Below are 12,859 nucleotides of genomic sequence, written 5' to 3' on the forward strand. Positions count from 1 at the left end.
CAAGCCCTGACAAGTCAACAATACAAACATTAACTGTGTTTCATTGTGTTCCACTGTTTAATGATTTTACATGTTGGAGAAGAAGCCTGGGAGAATTTAGATTCACAAGTCACAGGATAAAGCATTTCACTGTAAGGTCTACTACACCTGTTCTATTCAGCATTTCACTGTAAGGTCTACTACACCTGTTGTATTCAGCATTTCACTGTAAGGTCTACTACACCTGTTGTATTCAGCATTTCACTGTAAGGTCTACTACACCTGTTGTATTCGGCATTTCACTGTAAGGTCTACTACACCTGTTGTATTCGGCATTTCACTGTAAGGTCTACTACACCTGTTGTATTCGGCATTTCACTGTAAGGTCTACTACACCTGTTGTATTCAGCATTTCACTGTAAGGTCTACTACACCTGTTGTATTCAGCATTTCACTGTAAGGTCTACTACACCTGTTGTATTCGGCATTTCACTGTAAGGTCTACTACACCTGTTGTATTCGGCATTTCACTGTAAGGTCTACTACACCTGTTGTATTCGGCATTTCACTGTAAGGTCTACTACACCTGTTGTATTCGGCATTTCACTGTAAGGTCTACTACACCTGTTGTATTCGGCGGGTGCGACAAATAAAATTTGATTTTTAAATGGAATATTGGAAAGATGATTTTCAAACTGAAAGTTGCATCTCAAACATAGAAAGTTAAAACCCGGTGATGTCAGTAGGACAGGTCCATCGGTCGTCCCAGTCATCGGCCACTTACGTGACTCTGTAGTTCTGAAGCCTCCTTGTGATGAAGCTGTTCTGGTGAGTCAGCGATCATGAGGTAGTGACCCTTACTGTCCTCATGTTTCTTCTTGTACTGGTACTAAGAGGGAATCAATGCCCAGTAAAGCAGCTCAGTACAACAACGTGGGGAAAAATAGCCACTGCCGTTAGCTCCCTCAATGCCGCCAATTATATAAATATATATTATATATTATTTTAAACAAGAATGTTTTATAAAAAAGTTAAGGAATGTGAATAAAAAGGGATGAAAAGAATGCAATGAAGAACAATTAGAAAAGAGAAGGTAAGGCAGAGAGTTCTAGAAGACTAAGTTATGATGTACTAAGTAATGTTTTTAATAAAAAATGTTTTAAAATTATCCAGCACATGATAACATGCTAGAGACCGTGTGAAAAAGAAAACACTAAGACTATAGATGGATGAAAAAAGAGATGGAGAAGGTTATAGCGGGTGCTAGTACAGGAAGTTTGGAGGTCAAAGGTGAGAAGGGTCAGGGTCACTACCAGATGATGTCCTTGAGGATTATGGGTAAAAGAGTATGATGCAAAAATTCTGATACTACAGATCTGTGTTTTACTATATCTCATACAGTATATACACAGCAGGACCAAACTGGTTGAAATGACGTCATTACAACCACATTCCAACTACTTCTGGTTGTAAACAGATCGTAATTAAGTTATTTCAACCAGATTTGCCTGCTGAGAGAGAGCTAGGGAAAGCCTAATTATATGGAATGACTTTCTTGGAGGGTTGTTGTGGTGAGGTGGTTGGTTGTTGAGAAGGCGGTGGTTATGCAGAAGGGATGATGGTGATGATGACACTACCGGGTAGGAAGACGGTGGTATTGGGAGTACAAAGGGTTATATGCAGATTGTCTTACGTCACTGGACAGCTTGCTGGTGCTCAGGTTGTGCTGCATGGACAGAGACTCTGCCATGTCTGTTACAGGTTTGTGCAGCTTCTTCAGGTCACCCTTGTACTTCACCTGTGAGATGAGAAGACGGACAGAAGAACATCATCGTATTATAGAGAGCTATTATATGGATATATTATTAGAATATAGTGTAATTATTTATATATAGATTTATTATTATAGAGTTTTATATAGCATTTCTCATGAACTGCTTGGTCCTGGTCGCTTTGTATATCTTTGATAAAGACCTGTGAGTAAAGAGGTCTTAGCCCGTAAGCAAATGTATCATATTAAAAGAGTACTACACCTACTTGGGAGAGTGGAACACGTACCTCACTAGCCAGCTTGTGTGCATCCTTCTGAGTCTTGTAAACCACACTCTCCTTCATGTCATACTTTGGCCTGAGCCCCTTCTCCTTGTCAAACTTGGCCTTGTACTGCACCTGGAGGGATATCATATGGCAGTGTGTGTGTTAGTCTCAGTCTAATTGTGTCTGTGAGGCAGGTAAGCCCAGAAAAACACAGCGAGAGTCAGATTAATGAGGAGAAAAATACAGTATTCGGTCACATAATATAAAAAGGGCTCATGGCTTGTTCAATGATTTTAGAGGGATCCAAATTCAGAATTTCTAAAACTAGGTAGCTCCTTACTGTGCTGTTTTAGTAGCCCTTGTTATACAGCATAGCCAATTGAAGTCAAAAACCATAGGTTGCCTTCTAGGATTAATTTGATATAATGTATCTGGTGGGTATAACAAATGAATAAATAAGCATTCTTTCTTACTTTCAATGAGTCAATTAACCTCAGAAGGCAATTAAGACAACACTAAGAAGAAGCAACTGTACAAAAAGAACATTGACTTCATATACCGTTGGAACAGTATGTATGGTAGTCAGAAATAGAAAATGAGGGAGAAAGTGATGCTGGGATCCCATTGCTGAGAGTCTGAGATAGACTCCTATTCTGTAGAGGAACCAGCAGACAAAAAGTCAGGGAGAGCGAGAAAGAGGGAGAGAGTGTGTAAAACCAATACAAATGAGGGAAAAAAATCAGTCTAATTATAATCATGCTCCAAATGAAAAAGCAATGACAGAACTGCTGGCAACCCAATCAAATTGTCAACTCTGCCTCCTAGTGTTCAGTGTTGCCTATACTATAGAAGAGTTGTGAATAAGATACTTTAGACAGAAGCTTTGATACAGGATTTACAGTCTTCGTGGCACAGAGACAATTCTGTCGAACGATGCAGCAACAATAACCCTATGACATGCTATCACTGTAGGGGCCATTCCAGAGGAGGCAGAGACATTGACTAACCAGATGTCCCGGCTTTTCTGACATTGATCATTTAAGACGTTGATTCAACTGAGGGAGAAAAGGAAAAATAAAAAGGAAAAAAGCAATAGAAAACAATATTTTCTGTTGACTTTTAGGAAAATAGTTATTGCGTCACTATGCTGCCCTACCAAGCAAAAAGACAGTAACTGCTCATTTGGTCGAAAATGAGTTAATTCCATTTTTGCTACATTAAATACATGCTTAATCATGTGGACAAGTATCCTGCCTCTATTGTATTGTGTTTTGGAGAAAATGGGGGTCATGTTAGCAGTAACTGCATAAAGTTACTGTGAAACCAAGGTATATTAAAGCCATTTTTCTCATTTTTCTCCACGCTATGAGCAGCTACTGCCTTTTTGCTTGGTAGGGCAGAATGCATGTCTGTGTTTGCAAAAGCTTGCGATGGGAGAGGGAAAAGAAGATAGCTACAGGTATAAGGAAACAAAACACAAAACAAAAAAGACTGGAGGAAAAACTATAACAATCAAGAATATTGGCAGATATCATAGAATTATAACACAAATGAAAAAACGTAATCTTAAATTATGGAAGCAGAGGAGCCCCAACAGATGCTACCAGAAATCAACCAATCAGTGAGTCATTCAATAGGAGAAAGGAAGTCGCAAGACACAGACAGGAAGTTGCTGCCCATTTGACCCTGTCCCAGGGTTTGGTGTTGACCGTACCTGGCTGGTCAGCTTGGACACTGCAGTAGCCAGAGCGATGTCTGGACGGTGGGTCAGTGAGCCTCCATGGGCAGCCTCCTGGCGAGCTTTGTCACGGTAACCAATCTACCAGACACAATACACAAACCATCAGTGAGTAACATCTCAGCACAGACTGTGGTGATTTGACTTGATGCCTTGTGATTCTGTCATGCTGAGAGTGTAAACATGCAAATTCAACTCAGAAAGGTAAACAAATACAACATTTTGCCAAACAGGCTAACAGTCTTCACCACCGTGTAGGCTATTCACAGTGTACTAAACACTCACATTGCTGGTGAGCTTGGAGGCCTGGGTGGCCTTCATGATGTCTGGGCGCATAGCCACAGAGGTGTAGTTGAGCTTGGCCTTAGCGCCCTGCCTGTAGGCAAACTAGAGATGGAGAGAGGAAAGAGTGAATCCCCCACATTGAAAGACTGATATTAAAGGCATGACATAGAGAGTGAAATACATAAAAGCCACTTTGTGACAACTGCTGATTTAAAAATTAATACTTGATTAATAACGACCAATTATATCAAGCAAGCATGAACTGTTGAATGTCTTTAATATAGGAGATATAGTGATGTATTTTTCTAGAGGAGGATGGTTAGTGACTTACGTTGCTCTGATTCTTGGCTACGTCCATGGCGTGCTGCACATCGGGAGGCACACTCATGTTGTTGTACTTGGACTTGCCCTTCTCCTTCTCAAACTTCTTCTTGTACTGTTTCTGTGGACAAAATGGCAGAGACAAAAATGTCAAAGGTAACAAAAGGCTCAGGACTGTATAGTCTTGGGAAGTCTCATTCACTCTGTGTGAGAAATCTGGAAATGGAGGTTCAAGCCTGTATACCAGCTCCAACTAAACAGCAACTCATCCAACTAAACAGAGAGTAGGGACTGACCTCGCTGACCAGTTTGCCCATGTCCTTGGCGTGGATGGTATCGCGGGTCGTGGGCAGAGTGTTGAATTTGCTGGTCTGATGCTCCATCTTGCTGGCCAGTTTGTATTTGCTCTGAGGAAAGGAAGAAAACAAACAACTAGTGTCTGACAGGAATCTGACTGGGTCTCATACAAACGAAACTAACATAGTGTACAGTAGCTTCCTTCATTAAAACATGTGTTCTTGAAATATTTTGTAGCAAATTCCTTGTTCACCTATAAGATAAGGTCTATATTATGACATTTACGATCTATCTATGATAACTATACTGTAGGTTAGTAAAGACAGCCAATCACTGGCAGTAATAAACATTACATAGTAAGTATCTGTAGTTATCATGTGTTTGATGTTTTCTGCTTCTTACCTCAGATGCCAGAATGCGCACTGACTTGGCATGAAGGTTAGCAGGAGTGTCCAAAACAGTCTTATACTGGCCTTTTGCCTTCTCAAACTTCTCTCTGTATTTCACCTGTTGGACAGAACAAAGCACAACAATTAACACAGGTTCTTTTTTTCTTAAGATTAAAATGTCATGTGTCAGAATAGAATAGAATCGGATAGAACAGAATAGAATATCTTTCTTTTGATTGATGGGTGGCAGGTAAATGAACAACTACTCACATTGCTGAAATCAGCATTCTTCTTAGCCAGGATGGCTAACTTGTCGTCCACGATGGACATCACACAACCCTTCATCATCTCCTTGTCATACTTGTATTCAACCTGAGGACCGCCAGATACACAACAGGGGTTGACCAGAGGTGCCATGTCAAAGATACAAGGTGTCAGTATAGAAACCTGGGATGGTGTTATGTGTGTAAGTCATGTACGTCGCTATTGTCTAGATTTGTTCTTCATGGACTCTTAGACGATTAGCCCCATTGTGGGCTAAAATACATCCAAACAAACAAATAAATGTCTGTAGTGCATCACTCACATCACTCTGCTGGAAGTTGGCCTTGGCAGCGTGGACAAAGTCAGGTCTGTCGACAGTCCAGATCCACTTGTTTTTGGTGGCCTGGTACTTCTTCCTGTAGTCCAGCTGGAAGGAGACAAATCAGACAGGAACAGAACAGTGAGTGAGTGAGTGAAGGGCCTGTCTCAAGCAACCATTCAAGTGGGGTAGAACACATCAGGTATTATGCCTGTCCTTAACAAGCCACATGATTTTATTTTAATTCATTCATTCATTTATTCATTCATTTATTCAGAAGTGGCTTTCAGAAGTAAATGGATACAAGGAAAAGAGGAGTACTAGCAGAGAGAGGCTCACATTGCTGATGTTCTTGTAGGCTTCCTTGGCAGCGCGGATTTCAAAGGATTCAGGGTCCATGTTGATCTGGGCCTTGCTCCTCTCATACATCTCCTTGTACTTCAGCTGAGTGACAAAGGAGATAAAAACACACTCACATACAGTACCAGGGCTATGACTGTATCTGCCTCCATCTTAGAGTGAGTTGTGAGAGGGAAGGAAGGTGGCCATTTTGAGAGTGTAGAGTACATACCACGCTGGTGATCTCCTTGACCTTCTTCATGTGTGTGCTGTGTGGAGTGTCATGGCCCAGGGTGTAGCCCTTAGCCTTGTTCTTGTTATACTCCATCTTGTAGACATTCTGGAAAAAGTGATGAGAAAATGGTGCAAGTCTAAATGATTCACATATAGTGTTATGTAGATAAATGCACAGCAGTAAGGAAAGGACACATTTATTTATATTATTTTATTATTTGGATATTTATTTATTTGTATATCTTTATTTTTGTAATAACTATTTATTTTTATAAGAGAGAAACAGTGACAACAATTGCAACAAAAAGTATCTTTAATTCAATGTTGTGTGGCCAAGTGAACTCACGTCTAATATGGCTTTGCTGCGTTTGTGGCTCTCATGCTCAGGTGTCTCCAGGATGGAGGTGAACTTGTTCTTAGCGCGCTCATACTGCGCCCTGTACTTCCACTGTGGTGATGGGGGCAGAACACAAGAGTTAGACACTCACACAGGAGACATTACTGTCAGATAAGTATAAATGTATATATTATTAACAGTGTTTAAATGATCTATAGATTATCTATGTGCTTTGCATATTGATTTTCAGTAGGCTATATGAGATTATTTTACATGCCTTTATCCATTCTTGATCAAATGAAATGTATTTTCAAAGAAATGGTGATTCTGTGAAACAACTACAGCACATGTCAATGTAATGAATGAATGCAATAGGAAGACACCATGCAGAGGTTGGTACATGCTTAACGGAAACAGGTAACAAACTGAAATTATGTGGAAAGAGAGTTCCACAAATACACAGTTTGAAAACGAAAACAGAGACAAGGGATACGTGTTACCAATAGTCTGTTAGGGCACAGCCTGTCATTTTCTCATGGATGATTTTCTCCAGCTGACGTTTGATGTCCTGATCAGCTTGTCTGTTTCTACACTATGTCCTGATCAGCTTGTCTGTATCTACACTATGTCCTGATCAGCTTGTCTGTTTCTACACTATGTCCTGATCAGTTTATCTGTTTCTACACTATGTCCTGATCAGCTTGTCTGTATCTACACTATGTCCTGATCAGCTTATCTGTATCTACACGATGTCATGATCAGCTTGTCTGTATCTACACTATGTCCTGATCAGCTTGTCTGTTTCTACACTATGTTCTGATCAGCTTGCCTGTTTCTACACTATGTCCTGATCAGCTTGTCTGTTTCTACACGATGTCCTGATCAGCTTGTCTGTATCTACACTATGTCCTGATCAGCTCGTCTGCATCTACACTATGTCCTGATCAGCTTGTCTGTTTCTACACTATGTCCTGATCAGCTTGTCTGTTTCTACACGATGTCCTGATCAGCTTGTCTGTATCTACACTATGTCCTGATCAGCTCGTCTGCATCTACACTATGTCCTGATCAGCTTGTCTGTTTCTACACTATGTCCTTATCAGCTCGTCTGCATCTACACTATGTCCTGATTAGCTTGTCTGTTTCTACACTATGTCCTGCTGATGATAAATCTGGTGTGGATACATATTGAACATGAGTAGTACGGTTAGAGATTAATAATGGTAGTATTTTTTAAATTATCATTTGGATTTAGAATTTCAACTAAAATAAATGAAAATAAATCTATTGACTGTGTTCATAATTTGACGTAAAACATATTTCTAGACAGTTCAGTTTGTACTTGTGATGTGGGTTATAGGCAGATTAATTATAACTTGGGATAAGCTAGGTAGCTCGGGTTCTGAGATCAGTGAGGATTCAGGAGTGTTTATGAAGCAGCGGTGTGAGGGGAATGTGGGGCAGACAGAGGTGAGGTATTCTAGTCACTGGCCAATGAGAGTTCAGCATGGGTTTCCACAGCTACAGTTAGCGAGGGCGGAGCTGGGAAGACAACCGGAGGGAGTGAGAATTGGGAAAACTGGCATGGAGTGGACATTTTGAGGACTTTACGGGGTGAGGTCTACCGGGCCAATGGATGATTACCTTACACTGCGCGCTGGACTGGCAAATGGCGCTGAGGATGTCTGGACGGAGCAGCTCATTGCAGCCATTCTTTAGCAGCTCTTTAGCCCTGGACCTATATCTTTTCTGTCCACGGGGACACACACCAACAAACACATACAGCATGCAGAGGATGAGGACAGGGACAGTGGGACAGACAGGACGGAGTGGACAAGAGAGGAGCTCCCAAGATCCCAGGCGTGGAGTCTGAGTTGTGTCCTCCTGATTTGTGCCCTCAGAGTGAATCGCCCAGCTATATTAAACCTGGTTGAATTGGGTTCAATCAATCAATCAAATACGCCTTTTTATTAGATTTCATGGTTTTGACAATGCTGAATTTGTTTTTGACAATTGTCATTAAAACTGACATGAGAAAAGGGTTCAACCAAGTTTACGGGTTCAACACTGAGTGCACAGATCAAGGAAAGTGTAGCCGCTCACTCAAACCACCACAGAGGGCTATTTGAGTGGCAGAGTACGACACCTGTGGCGCAAGGAAAAAGACAGAGAGAGAGAGAAGTGAACACAAATGATGACATCTTAGCCATGCGACTATGACCTCCGGAAAGGCCTGCAGTCAGATGACCTCATGCGCCGGGCTCAGAAGCAAGCTTTCTGATAGGCCCAGAGTAGACGGAGGCGGACGGGGGCGGGACTCGGCAGCGGGCCAATCATAGCTTTACCTGGCTATTCTTGGCGTTCTCCTTAGCCAGGAGGTTTCTAGGATCATCCAACACACTGCTGTACTTATCCTTGGTCTTCTCATAGGCTGCTCTATAGCGCCTCTGCTCAGAATGTCAAAAAGTTAAAGACAACTGACAAACAAACAGTGATCTGCGACAGTCAGGAAATAAGAAGACTACCAGGAAAGAAAGTCAAGGTTAATAGCATGTGATAAATAGAGGAATGAACCGCAGACAAGAGAAACTTGAGTGACAACGACACAGTATTGTGGCTAGGACCACCACAGGAAGAAGGATGGTGCATTCATCACCATTTACAGTACATTAACTAAATGTTATGAACTAATCATGATCATCTGTTACCCTCAAAGCTGAGAATCCAAATGAGAGAGAAAGAGAACACATGTTATACTCATTACTGTATCTGGTTTTCATAAGGTCGTTTAAATAAGATGAAATATATCCAGTATATCCAAATTAAAACCGACATGAGTTTGCATAAATGTGTTCCAAAAGTGCAGCTGTGACTTACTTCGTTGATGATAATGGAGGCATTCTTGGCGGCCTGGAAGAATGGAGTATCACTTGTGTACTTGAACTGGTGTCTGTTCTTCTCAAAAGTTGCTTTGTAGAGTCTCTGTTTTCAAAGGAGAAGAGGGAAAAGAAGAGGAGAAAATAGCTTTTGTGGATATGAGAAGAGAAAGATAACATCTGAGAATGGTCTTATTGAATTTGTAGTGGTCAATTCTTTCTTTCCTAAATTCTTACCTCACTGTAGAGGCTTTTGTTCTTCTCAGCCTGGACCATCTCAGGTCTGTCCCACACATAGCAGCCAATACCCTTCAGCCAATCCAGGTCCTCCTTGTACTTGACCTAATGTTAGACAGATATATTCATGTTTTGGGTCACGCAAAAACATACAGGTTAAAGTATTCTAATACGCTGAAATGGACAATGCGATCTCTCTATGGTAAACTACACATTGTAAGCACTGGAATGTATTGGAATTGACAATACAGTGATTCTGCTGCGAGGGTATTTTCAGATGTTAACTTGACACCACTCACGTTGCTGACGTTATCATAGATGACTTTGCTGTGGAAGAACTCGGGACGGTCGGGGATGGATCTCCACGTTCCCAGAGTGTTGTTGTACTTCTCTCTGTATTTGACCTGTGTGAAGGAGAGTGTCTTATGATATGATAACATATGTGTATACAGTATTTCATCTGTGTGGAGACAGAGAAGTGTCTTTTATCTGTATGATAACATACATACAGAGTTTGGCAAAAACCACATACCAAATGGAGTCCATTTAATATACCAAATAATCCTATTGGGTGGCTCTGAGCCAGCAGGTAAAGCTGGTTGAAACGACTTCCTTAAAACACAGATTACTGTTCGTAAACTGGTTGTAGGGATGTCATTTCAACCAGTTTTGGTCGCTGACCTCGCTGATGTCATCGGTGACCCTGCGGTGACACACGATGTCCAGGGCATCCTTGACGCTGTGGTAGTGACCCTTGGCCTGCTCAAAGCTCTCCTTGTAGCGCAGCTAGAGAGAGAGAGTGAGAGTGAGAGTGAGAGAGAGAGAGAGAGACAGAGAGACAGACAGACAGAGAGAGAAGAGAGAGACAGAGAGACAGAGAGACAGAGAGACAGAGAGACAGAGAGACAGACAGACAGACAGACAGACAGACAGACAGACAGACAGACAGACAGACAGACAGACAGACAGACAGACAGACAGACAGACAGACAGACAGAGAGAGAGAGAGAGAGAGAGAGAGAGAGAGAGAGAGCAAGAGAGCAAGAGAGAGAGAGAGAGAGAGAGAGAGAGAGAGAGAGAGAGAGAGAGAGAGAGAGAGAGAGAGAGAGAGAGAGAGAGAGAGAGAGAGAGAGAGAGAGTTGTACATAGGTCAGTCATTTGGAAGAAGGACAACTTAAAGACCAAAGACAGTAGAGGCGGAGGAGGGATCACCAGAGAGCATACTCACATCACTGGACTGTAGGTAGGCCTTCTTGGCCCGGACCAGGATGGGTGTGTCATGGATGCTGGTGTACTTGTGCTTCATCTTCTCATACTGATCTTTGTATTTGATCTGGGAGAAGAAACAGAGGAGAAACTGTGTTAGAGCAGTGGTGAAGGGCAAATACTATGGTATCATACTGGGACATAAGAAGGGCAATATAGTGGTGATAGAGGAATGTTGGAGAAATGACATTGGAAAGACTTACCTCGCTGAAGACCACCTTCATAGCCCTGGCGTGGTCCATTATGGGGGTGTTGATCTCCGGAGTGAAGTGGGCTCTCTCCTTGGAGGCCAGGTCAGTATACATAAACTGTAATTAACATTAACAGAAACGTCAGAAATCTCTTTCTTTGTACCTTTCTGTCATTGTTGTGCTTTAAGTTGGCATCAATAGAAATCTTAACACAGCTATCAGTCCTCCAAAGAGTTAAGCAGGTTTAATGTATCTGTGAGAGCTAAGATGAAACACAAAAAAAAGCTGTGGGCATCTCCTTTTGACTTGCCTTGTTGCTGAGCTGTTGGGCCCATTTGACTCTCTGGACCTCAAGGGAGTCCAGGGTGGTGGTGCACTTGCTCTTCTCCACATTGCCTTTGGCTCTGTACTTCAGCTGAGGACGAGAGGTTAAAGGTTAACACTGCCAATTCAGACAGAAAGACAGAACTGAGTCTCCAACAAGCATCAACCTCGTATATTGGCAGTTAATGGACGCTTTACTGTATTGTGTTAATATATATTGTACTGTATATTATAACATTATATAATAATATATATATATATATGTGGAAAATGGTGGGAGATATGATAGTGAAGATGACTCACGTTGCTCATGTGGGTCTTGAGCTCAGTGATGCGCTGGTACTCTGGTGTGCCCAGGACCACAGTAAAGTTGGCACGGTTCTTCTTTGCCTCAACATCATAGTTGGCCTGTTTTGGGGAGATAAATGAATATGGATTAGCAGATGTATTATGAGCTTAGTATAGACATATTATTTAGAGTATTTGCAGATTGTGTATACTTAGCTCCTTTGATTGCTGATTGAAGCCATGATAAAATGAAAAAGAAAGGAAAGGCCACCTACCCTGAACTTGCCAATGTTGCGGACAGTGACCATCTCAGGTGTGTCATACATGAAGCAGCCAACGCCTCTCAGCCACAAAAGGTCCTCCTTGTATCTCAGCTGGTGATGGAAACAGGACAGACAATGGTTACATTACTGTATAATCATTCAAAAGGCATGGAGGGATTTGGTAAAGTAACAATAACCTATCAATGAAATTCTTCCCGTATCCTCACTGAAGTTAACTTAAGTTTTCATTGAAAAAAAACATATTTCATTGGTTGTATAGCCTACATATTGCATGTTTCAGAAGTTGCTTGGCTGCATTGTTTTGAGTGAATGTTATTGGGCCACGTACGTCACTGGTGATCTCGTTGACGTGGTTACAGTGTATCATCTGGGGAGTGATGCCCATGGGGATCATGGTGCCTCTGTTGGCGAAGTACTTCTCCTTGTAACACAACTTCACGGAACAAAGGGAGACACACAGTACTTAGAACACGTGGCAAACTTCACAGCAAAGAGAACAAACAAATCAAATCGTTTTGAAAAGAAGTGTATGAATGAAAACAGAGATAGTCATGATGGAATTAGTCTTGTAGCAAGCATCAACACTAAGTAATAGCAACAAACATCAATGGCAATAGTCTAGGAGTGATAATGACAGGATGACTAAAGGTCACGTACGTCGCTGACGGCCTTCTGGGTCATCTTGACCTGTCTGATCTCAGGTGTGTCGTAGGTGCTGTGGACCTTATCCTTCTCCTTCTCATACAGCTCACGGTACAGACGCTGGGACAGACAGATGGAGAGGGGAAATAACATCACCACTACGCCCCAAATAATCATTTTAATGATGCCCACATTCCAGGGTCTTGGACTGT

At 41.8% G+C, this 12,859-nt stretch overlaps 1 protein-coding gene across 34 annotated transcripts in view; it reads right to left on the minus strand.

The window, feature by feature from the left end:
* Positions 1-12,859, minus strand: part of LOC110520260 (nebulin) — an 83,500-nt gene that overhangs the window by 19,642 nt on the left and 50,999 nt on the right. For 31 of the 34 annotated variants that reach the window (XM_036974701.1, XM_036974730.1, XM_036974731.1 and 28 more), the window contains 25 exons: positions 12,663-12,767; positions 12,334-12,438; positions 11,997-12,095; positions 11,737-11,841; positions 11,420-11,524; positions 11,122-11,226; positions 10,881-10,985; positions 10,334-10,438; positions 9,952-10,056; positions 9,653-9,757; positions 9,417-9,521; positions 8,184-8,288; positions 6,549-6,650; positions 6,201-6,308; positions 5,969-6,073; positions 5,633-5,737; positions 5,317-5,418; positions 5,060-5,164; positions 4,657-4,767; positions 4,371-4,481; positions 4,040-4,141; positions 3,731-3,835; positions 2,038-2,148; positions 1,673-1,777; positions 764-868 (listed from right to left, as the gene is read on the minus strand). In XM_036974701.1, the coding sequence (XP_036830596.1) occupies positions 764-868; positions 1,673-1,777; positions 2,038-2,148; positions 3,731-3,835; positions 4,040-4,141; positions 4,371-4,481; positions 4,657-4,767; positions 5,060-5,164; positions 5,317-5,418; positions 5,633-5,737; positions 5,969-6,073; positions 6,201-6,308; positions 6,549-6,650; positions 8,184-8,288; positions 9,417-9,521; positions 9,653-9,757; positions 9,952-10,056; positions 10,334-10,438; positions 10,881-10,985; positions 11,122-11,226; positions 11,420-11,524; positions 11,737-11,841; positions 11,997-12,095; positions 12,334-12,438; positions 12,663-12,767 (2,631 nt within the window). Of the gene's footprint in view, positions 1-763; positions 869-1,672; positions 1,778-2,037; positions 2,149-3,730; positions 3,836-4,039; positions 4,142-4,370; positions 4,482-4,656; positions 4,768-5,059; positions 5,165-5,316; positions 5,419-5,632; positions 5,738-5,968; positions 6,074-6,200; positions 6,309-6,548; positions 6,651-8,183; positions 8,289-8,884; positions 8,987-9,416; positions 9,522-9,652; positions 9,758-9,951; positions 10,057-10,333; positions 10,439-10,880; positions 10,986-11,121; positions 11,227-11,419; positions 11,525-11,736; positions 11,842-11,996; positions 12,096-12,333; positions 12,439-12,662; positions 12,768-12,859 lie in introns of all 34 variants that reach the window. The other 3 variants (XM_036974722.1, XM_036974709.1, XM_036974698.1) reach the window with 2 other exon arrangements.

The sequence above is a fragment of the Oncorhynchus mykiss genome, chromosome 3 (assembly GCF_013265735.2).
Source record: "Oncorhynchus mykiss isolate Arlee chromosome 3, USDA_OmykA_1.1, whole genome shotgun sequence".
NCBI classification, from domain to species: domain Eukaryota; kingdom Metazoa; phylum Chordata; class Actinopteri; order Salmoniformes; family Salmonidae; genus Oncorhynchus; species Oncorhynchus mykiss.